This window comes from Carassius auratus, chromosome 47, assembly GCF_003368295.1.
Source record: "Carassius auratus strain Wakin chromosome 47, ASM336829v1, whole genome shotgun sequence".
In the NCBI taxonomy this organism is placed as follows: Eukaryota; Metazoa; Chordata; class Actinopteri; order Cypriniformes; family Cyprinidae; genus Carassius; species Carassius auratus.
Window position 1 is genome coordinate 15,452,811 of NC_039289.1, and position 12,124 is coordinate 15,464,934.

Genomic DNA, 12,124 nt, shown 5'->3' on the forward strand with positions numbered 1-12,124 from the left:
TTGCGGCTGGAGGGGAGCCGTTCTTTCTGTCGTTCTTTTTTCATATGCGTGTTTCACACAGATTCACACAAATGAGCTCCTCCGTGAGACACAACAATTATAGGGGAGGGGCGCACCAAGCGCAGACCAACCCTTTATAGCATGATGATATTAGTTATTAGCAGGCGGCAAGGAAGTCGACCGGTATGGTTTCATGTGAGTCTCTTCAGACCTAAAAACTGTACATGAATTATGAGATTCTAGAACTTCTGATCTCCTAACTGAACTCCTTTTCACAAATTTAACATAGAACATCAAAACAGTAGAAATAACAAGACTTAGTTCTTTCTTAGCTGTATTTAGTGTAAACAATCAGTGCAGCCATAATCAAAGTAGGCTACTCTCTCAATATTCAAAGTGCATATAGAGACCAGATTTTTAGACAAATATTTAGCTATAGAAAAATACACAACCTATTATCCTACATACAAATAACAGCCTAGATATGTTATGTAGCTTAATTTGCGAACATCATGGAGTCGATAATCAAGGCTGCGATAATCTGCTCCTGACAGGAATGCTCTTAGACTGAATATAGGCCTACTCAGAGTAGATTTAGACTCGGGTACACCAGACATTCAATTATGAAAACATTCGTCTTTATCTGAACGTTATGTGAACATACAAAATGTCATTTTTTTAAGGATTTAAAAAACAAAATTTTCCTCTTATAGTTATGTGAAGACCACAGAAAGCATTTAGTGGCCGTTCCATTTTATTATTCTACAAACATGATGGGAATGTTACTTCTGAAACCAAGAGTAACCTAATGTTGAAGAAACAAAAACAAACACTGAACAAACATCCGGCTGAAACATCATAAAAAATACTTCATAAGCTATGCATAAATATCAATTTGATAATTTAAAAAAATAATAACTCTGAATGAACATTATATTAAAATAACTGAGTTGGGCAGTAATTAAATAAAGTAAATAAAAAGTTATAATAAAAAAATTAATGGCAGCACAAACAGAATTTTACTATAAAATAAGCATACTATACTAAACTTATATTATTATTGTAATAAAGGACATAATAGGTATCCTTTAAATATCCTGTATTTTCATTGTTGTGATTACTTGCATAAAAAGTACTCGGTATGTCGTTCCCGCTAGATGGGGCTAAAACGCTTCGGCGCGTGACGTCATCGGCGTGCGACGCGCTCGGTCTGCGACCATAACAACGCCGGATAACGCTGACTTTTATCGATATCACTGATAGTGGAATATTGTTCGAAATTTGTTCGCTCTGTCTTTAAGGTCCCGCACACATCGTCCCTGAGAGAGCGACACACGGTGAGGCTGTGAATCACAGATGCGCGCGACTGTTGGAAAGCCTGGGTTTTGTGTTTTGTTTGATTGCTAAATAAATCATCTATTCAGATCTGAATTACTAATTTTCACTGAATGTCTCATTATAGATAGTTTTCGCTAAGAACTTCCCGACCGTGTTAGACTTGTATGCATTCATGTTTTCATTCAGTCTGGTTTTCGATCAGAATATTAGTCATATTTTTCTCTAATAAATAAGTAAATCAGTGTGTTTGCCGGATGATGTCTGCAATCCACTGATTTCACTGCCTAAAAATCACACCAGTATCACGGTAACACTGTTATACACGTACATTGGGATTCACTGAAGTACCATATAAACACCACACGATTATAATAATCGTTCATGATATAAATCATGGTGTATATCAAAGACGCAAAGTATTACCATATGCTAGCATCACTAAACCATGTTTTATGGTTTACTGTGGTGATACTATATTGATAATGTTATATGAATATGGTTCAGACTTTTTAAAAGTAACATGTGATTTCCATTAGTAGAGAGAAAACCAAGACATTTTTTAAATTGCATATTCAGTGTTTAAAAGAGCTAGGCACATTTGTTTAGCAAAGTTTACTTTCAAAGTACTTGTGGGCTCGAAATTGTTTGGAAACGATGGAGCATATGTGGGTCTATATATATATAGCATACATTTCTGTGTACTATTTTAAACAAGACCTTGTTACACACACAGTACTTTTTATGTTATTTCTGCAAAACTCTTTCTTTGTTTTATTCTTTGCTATTTTATCAGATTTTTATTTTCTTTTTTTCAGTGTGCAGATTAGAAAAGTATATCCACACTACCAATAATTCAGTTTTCCAGGCTCCAGCGTCTGCGTGTGGATGGAGAAGTCCTGCTGAAAACACAAAACAGGTGGAGAGGATCCTGGGAGGGATGGGGTAGGGTTCTCGATGAGGGTCCCGGCAGCAAACCGCTCCGTTAGGGCAGATTCAGGCCCGGGTGAGATGCCTGAGAATGGACGCTCCCGGAGGAAACGTGTGCCGAAGACGTGCGACTGCTGCGGGCCCCACGGCAAGCCCCACGTGCCAGGACACCAGCAAGTGCTGAAGAAACGTGGACGCAAGAAGAAAGAGATGGTGAGCCAAGAGGAGCAAGTGGCGGCAGAGGAGGTGGTGAGCTCGTCGGCAGTGGACTCGATTCTCATTTGTGAAGCGGACACAGCTTCTGAGATGGAGGAGGCACGGTCTCCTAAAGGGAAGCCACCCCTTTCCCAGACTGAAGGTGGGAGTGAAAGCACCATCCTGGTGAACGGCTTGGAGAACAGTGCTCATGCCAACTGTGACACCAAAGAGCAGAGCCGTCCCGTTGAGAGCAGTTCTGCCACACTGAATGACTTCATGAAGAGCCCCCCCGAATCTTCCTCGGTCGGCGCAGAGCCGGACGCTTTCCCTCACACTGATGCCATGGACACTGAGCCGTCCAGCTTGAGCACTGATGTGGACAAGGCTTCCTGGGACCATCACTACTGCAAGCCCCTCGCTGGGCAGAACAAGAACGACTTCAGGGAGGCGTCTGCATCGCCTCCCGCCGAATTTACAACGGAGGGCATCATCGAGTGTATTCATGGTAGTGTTGGGCTGATTTCAACAGCTTCGGTTGATTTCTGGTGTCATGATCTAGTTACTGAACATGCTTTTATCTCCCAGAATTCCTGGAGCAGTTCTATGGGAAATACGGAAGCTTCACCCCATTAAGGGATTCTGACGTCCTCTATCACCTAAACCAGACATTTGAGTCTGATCTAAATGACAGGCAAGTTTAATCCCTAATGAATCGGTACAGTACAAAATCAAGTCCAGTTGATGTTGTTTTTAGTCAGTGAAAGGAGGAACACAACCTTCAGAGAGACATCAGGAGGTCGAACACATTTTAGTTGTGTTTGGATTGAGGTTTGCAGGACTCTGTTACCCAAATTTGGTTAGTTTTTGGTCAATAATACCTACTCTATTGCTCAAATGTTTGGGGTCAGGAGACAAAAATCATTCTTTAATTCAGCAAGGACACATTCAGTTGATCAAAAGTGACAGTAAATACTTATACACTGTACAAAAACAATTTCTTTAGAAATGTATTTTAATCAAAGAATATGAAAAAAACGTGTCAAAAAAAGTTTCATAAAATATTCAGTTTTCAACATTGAAAAAAATCATAAATGTTTCTCGAGCAGCAAATCATCATATTTTCATGATTTCTGAAGGATCATTTGACACTGAAGTGAAGACTGGAGGAATGATTATGAAAATACAGCCGCACAATATATTCACATAGAAAACATATATTTCAAATTGTAATAATATTTCTCAGTATTACCGTTTTTACTGTGCCTTTGAGCAAATAAATGCAGCCTTGGTGAGCAGAAACTTCTTTCAAAAGCATAAGATATCATACAGCCCCCAAACTTTGATTTCTAGTGTACATTTCCCATTAATGTAATGTAAGGGTGATTTGATGTGTATAAAACTGTCTGTCTCGGGTTAGCTTACAGTAGATATGTTAGATAAACCACAGTTTTCACATTTCACAGAATGCAGTTTGAGGTTTGTGTCCAATTTGTGGAGATTAGCCCTAATAGTGCCCTATTGTTTTTCTTGATATTTTTTATATTCTGCTACAGGATGAAGCTGATAACAAAAGAAGTGGCCAAGTACAGGGCTGGTCTGGCCTGTGCTCCTATGCGTTTCTTCCAAGTGACCTACAACAAGCACACTTTGACCTTAGATGACCTTTCGACACTTGATGACCAAAACTGGGTCAATGATCAGGTAAGCCTCTTTGAAATCCTGATTTATGAGCAGTATTTCCTGTAAATTGAAGTCATGCAGGATGTGTTTGTTGGCTGTTGCAGGTGATTAACATGTATGGAGAACTGATCATGGAAGCTACAGATCATAAGGTAAAAGCATTAATGGCATCCACTGGAGCTCTGTTCTGAGATCCACTGCAGTGTGTGACCTGAGATTCAGGACCGCTGCAGTGTGTGATATTTCTAAAGGGTCAGTCATAAGGTGTGTCTAGTCCAACTGTTGATATTGTGAGGGCTAAAACACCTGTAGTGTAGCAGCAACACGAGCCCAGCTCACATAGCAGACACTCTCTCTTCGATATCGATGTCGATATCAGTGACCTTCAGGAGAAATTCCTGTTGGTGTGGAAACATATTAAATGACTAGATTTCACCCATGAAAATGTGGAAAACAGTGGTTGTGACCACTTATGAATAGATATAGTTGTAGTTATTTAAGGGGGGGGGGGGGGTGTGAAATGCTATTTGATGCATACTGAGTTTTTTACACTGTTAAAGAGTTGGATTCCCATGCTAAACATGGACAAAGTTTCAAAAATTAAGTTGTACGTTTGAAGGAGTATTTCTGTTCCCAAAATACTCCTTCCGGTTTGTCACAAGTTTGGGAAAGTTTTTTTCGTGTATGGCTCTGTGTGACGTTAGATGGAGCAGAATTTCCTTATATGGGTCCTGAGGCACTTCTGCCGGAAGAGCGCGCTCCCGTATATAGCAGAGCACTGAGAGCACAACAGACTTCACTGATCAGAGCGAGAGCGTCGCCAAATGTCACAAAAGAAGTGTGTTTTTGGTTGCCGGAGCAAGACAACCCTGCACAGATTACCAAAAGAGAAACAGCATTATTTTTACAGAGCATCAACAGAGTTGTGCAAGTGTTTTTGTTTGTTCCCTGCATTTCGAAGATGCTTGTTTTACAAACAAGGCCCAGTTTGACGCCGGATTTGCGTATCGTTTATTTCTTAAGGATGATGCAATCCCAACGAAAAAGGGTCACGATCGTGTGTTGGAACCACAGGCGGTGAGTAAAACTGCTTCAAATGTCTCTGCCTCCTTGTTCGTGCGTCCCCTCCCATCAGAGACCCGGGTTCGAGCCCCGCTCAGAGCGAGTCGTTGCTGCTGCTGCTCTCGTTCAGTTTCAGCCTCGGGATCTGATTCTGGATCATAAATATACGCTGAATCTGACTGTTAGCCATGGTTTGTTTTGGATGATGGTTTTTTCCTCATGGTAAAGTCACATCTTCCACATGCTCTCAACGCAAAAGCCTACTGGCGCTCGTGATTCTTTAGCTCCGCCCACACGTCACGCCTCCAGCGGCCCGTGTTTTTCCGGAAAAAAAATCGGTACAGACTATCTTTCTCTTATAAATATAATAAAACTAAAGACTTTTTGGAGTTATGAAGGATGCAGTACTACTCTATAGGTACTCAAGATTAACAGGAGATTGAGTGAAAACAAGCATTTCACCCCCCCTTTAATACTGCTACGTTTTCTATAGGCTATGCATCACTGGCAAAAAGGTGAAATAAGAAATACTACAATAATAATAATGACGATAATGATATTTGCTTTCTGTATGTTTTATGTATATATACAGTATTGTTCAAAATAATAGCAGTACAATGTGACTAACCAGAATAATCAAGGTTTTTCGTATATTTTTTTATTGCTACGTGGCAAACAAGTTACCAGTAGGTTCAGTAGATTCTCAGAAAACAAATGAGACCCAGCATTCATGATATGCACGCTCTTAAGGCTGTGCAATTCGGCAATTAGTTGAATTAGTTGAAAGGGATGTGTTCAAAAAAATAGCAGTGTGGCATTCAATCACTGAGGTCATCAATTTTGTGAAGAAACAGGTGTGAATCAGGTGGCCCCTATTTAAGGATGAAGCCAACACTTGTTGAACATGCATTTGAAAGCTGAGGAAAATGGGTCATTCAAGACATTGTTCAGAAGAACAGCGTACTTTGATTAAAAAGTTGATTAGAGAGGGGAAAACCTATAAAGAGGTGCAAAAAATGATAGGCTGTTCAGCTAAAATGATCTCCAATGCCTTAAAATGGAGAGCAAAACCAGAGAGACGTGGAAGAAAACGGAAGACAACCATCAAAATGGATAGAAGAATAACCAGAATGGCAAAGGCTCAGCCAATGATCACCTCCAGGATGATCAAAGACAGTCTGGAGTTACCTGTAAGTACTGTGACAGTTAGAAGACGTCTGTGTGAAGCTAATCTATTTTCAAGAATCCCCCGCAAAGTCCCTCTGTTAAAAAAAAGGCATGTGCAGAAGAGGTTACAATTTGCCAAAGAACACATCAACTGGCCTAAAGAGAAATGGAGGAACATTTTGTGGACTGATGAGAGTAAAATTGTTCTTTTTGGGTCCAAGGGCCACAGGCAGTTTGTGAGACGACCCCCAAACTCTGAATTCAAGCCACAGTACACAGTGAAGACAGTGAAGCATGGAGGTGCAAGCATCATGATATGGGCATGTTTCTCCTACTATGGTGTTGGGCCTATTTATCGCATACCAGGGATCATGGATCAGTTTGCATATGTTAAAATACTTGAAGAGGTCATGTTGCCCTATGCTGAAGAGGACATGCCCTTGAAATGGTTGTTTCAACAAGACAATGACCCAAAACACACTAGTAAACGGGCAAAGTCTTGGTTCCAAACCAACAAAATTAATGTTATGGAGTGGCCAGCCCAATCTCCAGACCTTAATCCAATTGAGAACTTGTGGGGTGATATCAAAAATGCTGTTTCTGAAGCAAAACCAAGAAATGTGAATGAATTGTGGAATGTTGTTAAAGAATCATGGAGTGGAATAACAGCTGAGAGGTGCCACAAGTTGGTTGACTCCATGCCACACAGATGTCAAGCAGTTTTAAAAAACTGTGGTCATACAACTAAATATTAGTTTAGTGATTCACAGGATTGCTAAATCCCAGAAAAAAAAATGTTTGTACAAAATAGTTTTGAGTTTGTACAGTCAAAGGTAGACACTGCTATTTTTTTGAACACACCCCTTTCAACTAATTGCCCAATTGCACAGCCTTAAGAGCGTGCATATCATGAATGCTGGGTCTTGTTCGTTTTCTGACAATCTACTGAACCTACTGGTAACTTGTTTGCCACGTAGCAATAAAAAATATACTAAAAACCTTGATTATTCTGGTTAGTCACATTGTACTGCTATTATTTTGAACAATACTGTATATATATATATATATATATATATATTGAACTTACAGAAATGAGATATATATATATATATATATATATATATATATATATATTTGGAAATCATAGTGTTGTGCCTCTTATTTTTCTAATAAATTCTGATGGTTAAGGTTCATACTGAAAATTAATGGACATTGTTTTCTTTGTCTTTTTCTAGGTTCATTTCTTCAACAGTTTTTTTTACAGACAGTTTGTAGCAAAAGGTTATGAAGGAGTGAAACGATGGACCAAAAAGGTGAATGTCACCACATGCAGAACATAGGGCCCCATGAAATCCGTTTTATTTTTGCCCAAAGTCTGTTCTCTCCAAGTTTTTCATGGTTAAATTAAATTTTATTATTTAAAAAACATGTAGAATTAATTGAAATCATGAAATTTACACAATTAAACAGCAATTTATATATATATATATATATATATATATATATATATATATATATATTTAATTCAGATTATTTTTATTTTTTTTACCAGTTTATGTTTTCAATTAATTTTCTAGATTGTGGTTTCATTAAATTTTAATAATCAAAGGCATCTCAAATTAATTGATTTAAATAAATAAATATTTTGTCTGGTAAATATTCCTTGATGTTTTAATAATAATTTTATTAAAAGTAGCAGTATTATAATTACATTAAGAAATACATTTGTTACAGTTTCTTCAAGTTAAACAGAACTTTTATTTTGACGGTTCCTGTAAAGACCTCTGGGTTTCTTTGTGTTTATATGATGATAGTTTTCTCACAACATATAGTAAAATGCTCATGAAGCGACTCAGTTCTAGAGATTATGTCTTCATTCAGTCATATATTGAGGCTGAAAATATAAGTGTGTAGTTAACATCACTGTGCGTCTCCATTCATTCACACTGCATTCCACGCAGGAATCATTTATAAATAGTGTTTTTGCAGCTTAATATTGAAGGACACTAGTCCATATCACTTTTTGATTTAGGAGTACTGACCTACAAATTTAGCAAACTCTGTGACATTCGATGTTAGACAGTAAATTCATTTTCTGCATCCCGGAAATCACAGGGCCCTAAAAACATCTCATACAGATGCAAACATCTCGCATCTCATGCATGATAATGAGTCTCCTGTAAGTCTTTCCCAAGTCAACTTTTTGTTCTTTTCAACAAATGCCCACCCAAAAATGTAACTTCTGTCATGATTCACTCACCCTCATGTTACTCCAAACCTATGTGACTTTTGTTTGTGTGTGCTGTTGAAGAATACTTCCCATTGACATTTCTCAAAATCCTTCTTTAATTTTGTCTAATATTTGTGTCCCATTGCTGTTATTTAAAGTAATTGAGGCACTTTACAAATGATGAATTATGTCAATTGTCAATAATGCAAGGTGCCTAATGTCTTCTGTCCTGATTTGCTCAGGTTGATCTGTTTTCTAAGACCCTGATCCTGATTCCTCTGCACCTGGAGATCCACTGGTCGCTCATAACCCTGGACGTCTCCAAGCAAAGCATCAACATCTTCGACTCCCAGGGCATCCTGTTCAAGTTCGCTGTGGATGTGAGTGCTTCTGAAGGGGGATTCAGACTCCGATCCTCTCCAGAGACATGACATGTGTGCCTCTCATCCACAGAACATCCTGAAATACATCCTGGCAGAAGCCAAGGAGAAGAAACAAGACGTCTTTCAGAAGGGCTGGAAGATGGTCATCAACAGGAGCATCCCACAGCAGAAGAACGACAATGACTGTGGGGTTTTTGTCTTGGAGGTAAATAAATGTTCCTGTACAGTAGAGCTGGGTGGTTTTATCAAACAAACAGTTCTGTAAACTGCTTTTGGTCTTGAAACTTGAACAATTTTGTGCTCATTTTTAATATCATGAAATGAAAATGTACCCTATATATTTTCGAAGCAAATGATTGCGAAAATGTTGATGTTCAGGGTTAATAAGATCCTAATGTTACTCTTAAGTTGTATAACTATGATAAGATGACTTATAATACAAACCCGATTCCAAAATAGTTGGGACGCTGTAAAAATTGTGAGTAAAAAAGGAATGGAATAATTTACAATTATTCAGAATCTCATGAACTTATATTTTATTCACAATAGAATATAGATAACATATCAAATGTTGACGAAAAATAGTGGAGCAATATCAGAAAGGAGTTTCTCAGAGAAGAGAAGTTATCATCATCTACAGTGCATAATATCATCCAGAGATTCAGAGAATCTGGAGCGATCTCTGTGCGTAAGGGTCAAGGCCGGAAACTCATACTGGATGCCCATGATCTTCAGCTCTTAGACAGCACTGCATCACATACAGGAATGATATTGTAATGGAAATCACAACACGGGCTCAGGAATACTTCCAGAAAACATTGTCGTGAACACAGTCCACCGTGCCATTCGCCGTTTCCGGCTAAAACTCTATAGATCAAAAAAGAAGCAATATCTAAACATGATCCAGAAGCACAGGTGTTTTCTCTGGGCCAAGGATCATTTAAAATGGACTGTGACAAAGTGGAAAACTGTTCTGTGGTCCGAAGAATCAAAATTTAAAATTTTTTTTTTTTTTTGAAAACTGGGACCCCATGTCATCCGGACTAAAGAGGACAAGGACAACCCAAGTTGTTATCAGCGCTCAGTTCAGAAGCTGCATCTCTGATAGTGTGGGGTTGCATGAGTGCGTGTGAGCAGCTTACACATCTGGAAAGACACCATCAATGCTGAAATATATATCCAAGTTCTAGAACAACATATGCTCCCATCCAGACGTCGTCTCTTTCAGGGAAGACCTTGCATTTTCCATCATGACAATATCAGATCACATACTGCATCAATTATAACATCATGACTGTGTAGAAGAAGGATCCGGGTCTGAAATGGCCAGCCTGCAGTCCAGATCTTTCACCCATAGAAAACATTTGGAGCATCATAAAGAGGAAGATGTGACAAAGAAGACCTAAGACAGTTGAGCAACTAGAAGCCTGTATTAGACAAGAATGGGACAACATTCCTATTCCTAAACTTGAGCAACTTGTCTCCTCAGTCCCCAGACGTTTGCAGACTGTTATAGAAAGAAGAGGGGATGACACACAGTGGTAAACATGGCCTTGTCCATCTTTTTTAGATGGTTTGATGCCATGAAATTTTAAATCAATTAATTTTTCCCTTAAAACGATACATTTTCTCAGTTTAAACATTTGATGTGTCATCTATGTTGTATTCTGAATCAAATATTGAAATTGTAAACTTCCACATCATTGCATTGTTTTCATTCATAATTAGTACAGTGTCCCAACTTTTTTGTAATCGGGTTTGTACATAATAATGTGTTTATGTTGCCCATCTATTTTCCTAACTATTAGCTGAAATGCATCTTTGATTTGTCAGTACTGCAAGTGCCTGGCGTTCATGAAGCCGCTGCTCTTCACTCAAGAGGACATGCCACGCGTCCGCAAGAGGATCTACAGAGAGCTGTGTGACCGCAGACTGTCCCACTGTCTGGACCGAGACAAAGCCTCATAGACTCTGGATGATGAACGCTACAGGAGGGAACGGACAGAGAAACCCAAAGTTCTGGACAGGTCCCAGTATAAGAGCCTGTCCACTCATTCCTGTCAGTTCAGCTGATAAAGACCTGCTGGAGTTACCTCTTCACATTACATCAGTGGCTCAGAATGGCCTTTTCCAGTATCCTCAGCCTTGAATTTAAGGAAGCCTGTGACCACCTCTCAGAGAACCAGGTGACTGTTCAGAGACCAACCAGAAAATCCCTTTTCTGTTTCCTGGAATCCACAGATTCAAAACCTCATGCACGTGTAGATATAGATATATATATTACTTATTTTACTTTACATTTCTTTTGTTCAACTTTGCATCTTATAACACAGATTATGTGTTTCTATCAGGTTTCTATTTGTAAGGAACAGAGTCTTTGCTTTGCAGCATGAAACTTGAAGGACTTCTTATAAATGTCACGCCATGTTGAGGAACAAGAAGCATTTATATTTTAATGAATGTACTGCCAGAACTGAATTCTACTTGTACAGCTTGTAATTTGTGGCGATACCCTTAAAGTCCTGGAGCAGATTGCTTTGTTAACATTTCTGTGTTCCCAGATGTTCTGTGGTTAGTAATGAAAGAGCTGCAGCATTATTTGGCAAACGGCCGCTCTCACTTCTGAGCACTTTCCCTTGTTTCTCAGCGGTTCAAATAGATTTTGTAGCATGTAGATTAAGTCAGTTACAGGTCATTTTTAAAATGAGCACAGTGCTGTTGTTGCGTTGGAAGCTGCAGGGTTTTGTCTTTTATTTATACTTTTATTTTTTATGAAGACTGAACTGAAAAATATCTAAACCTGCCGTTCTGTCATTGGTTAATACACAAGCTGAAGACTAAGCTAAGTTTGATTCCTGTGGTTGTGATGCGCTCGAGTCGTTTTCATCTTTTCTGTGTTGTGTGGCGAGTGTTTTTCTACCGTGTGATGCAGTCTGGCACAAAAATGTGCGGCTAGTAAATTTATACTGCTGTCAGCTGACCCCCCTTCAAGACTGATACTGTCATTTAGTTACTTGAACCAACGGATCTTAACCTCAGACCGAGTTTCTGACTACTAGTTCATCATTATTTAAAAATACATAAAACCATGTTGAATAAGCAGCGCTGTGTCTGTCATGTTTGCAAACGCTTATGAAAG

The 12,124-nt window shown here is 38.9% G+C and overlaps 1 protein-coding gene across 1 annotated transcript; it reads left to right on the plus strand.

Moving 5' to 3' along the window:
- Positions 1-1,171: 1,171 nt before the first annotated feature.
- LOC113065219 (sentrin-specific protease 5-like) lies at positions 1,172-12,087 on the plus strand. The gene is made up of 9 exons (XM_026236484.1): positions 1,172-1,337; positions 2,154-2,968; positions 3,049-3,154; positions 4,017-4,164; positions 4,248-4,295; positions 7,608-7,685; positions 8,845-8,982; positions 9,056-9,190; positions 10,819-12,087. Exons 2-9 carry the CDS (start codon positions 2,293-2,295, stop codon positions 10,951-10,953), a joined length of 1,464 nt encoding a protein of 487 aa, XP_026092269.1. The 5' UTR covers positions 1,172-1,337; positions 2,154-2,292; the 3' UTR covers positions 10,954-12,087.
- Positions 12,088-12,124: the final 37 nt, after the last annotated feature.

Bases quoted from the DNA above. Each gene is read 5' to 3' on its own strand.
- LOC113065219 (XM_026236484.1), top strand. From the start codon at position 2,293: ATGAGGGTCCCGGCAGCAAACCGCTCCGTTAGGGCAGATTCAGGCCCG. The intron at 4,165-4,247 runs GTAAGCCTCTTT...TGGCTGTTGCAG, and splicing joins AAAACTGGGTCAATGATCAG to GTGATTAACATGTATGGAGA. The intron at 8,983-9,055 runs GTGAGTGCTTCT...TCTCATCCACAG, and splicing joins TGTTCAAGTTCGCTGTGGAT to AACATCCTGAAATACATCCT.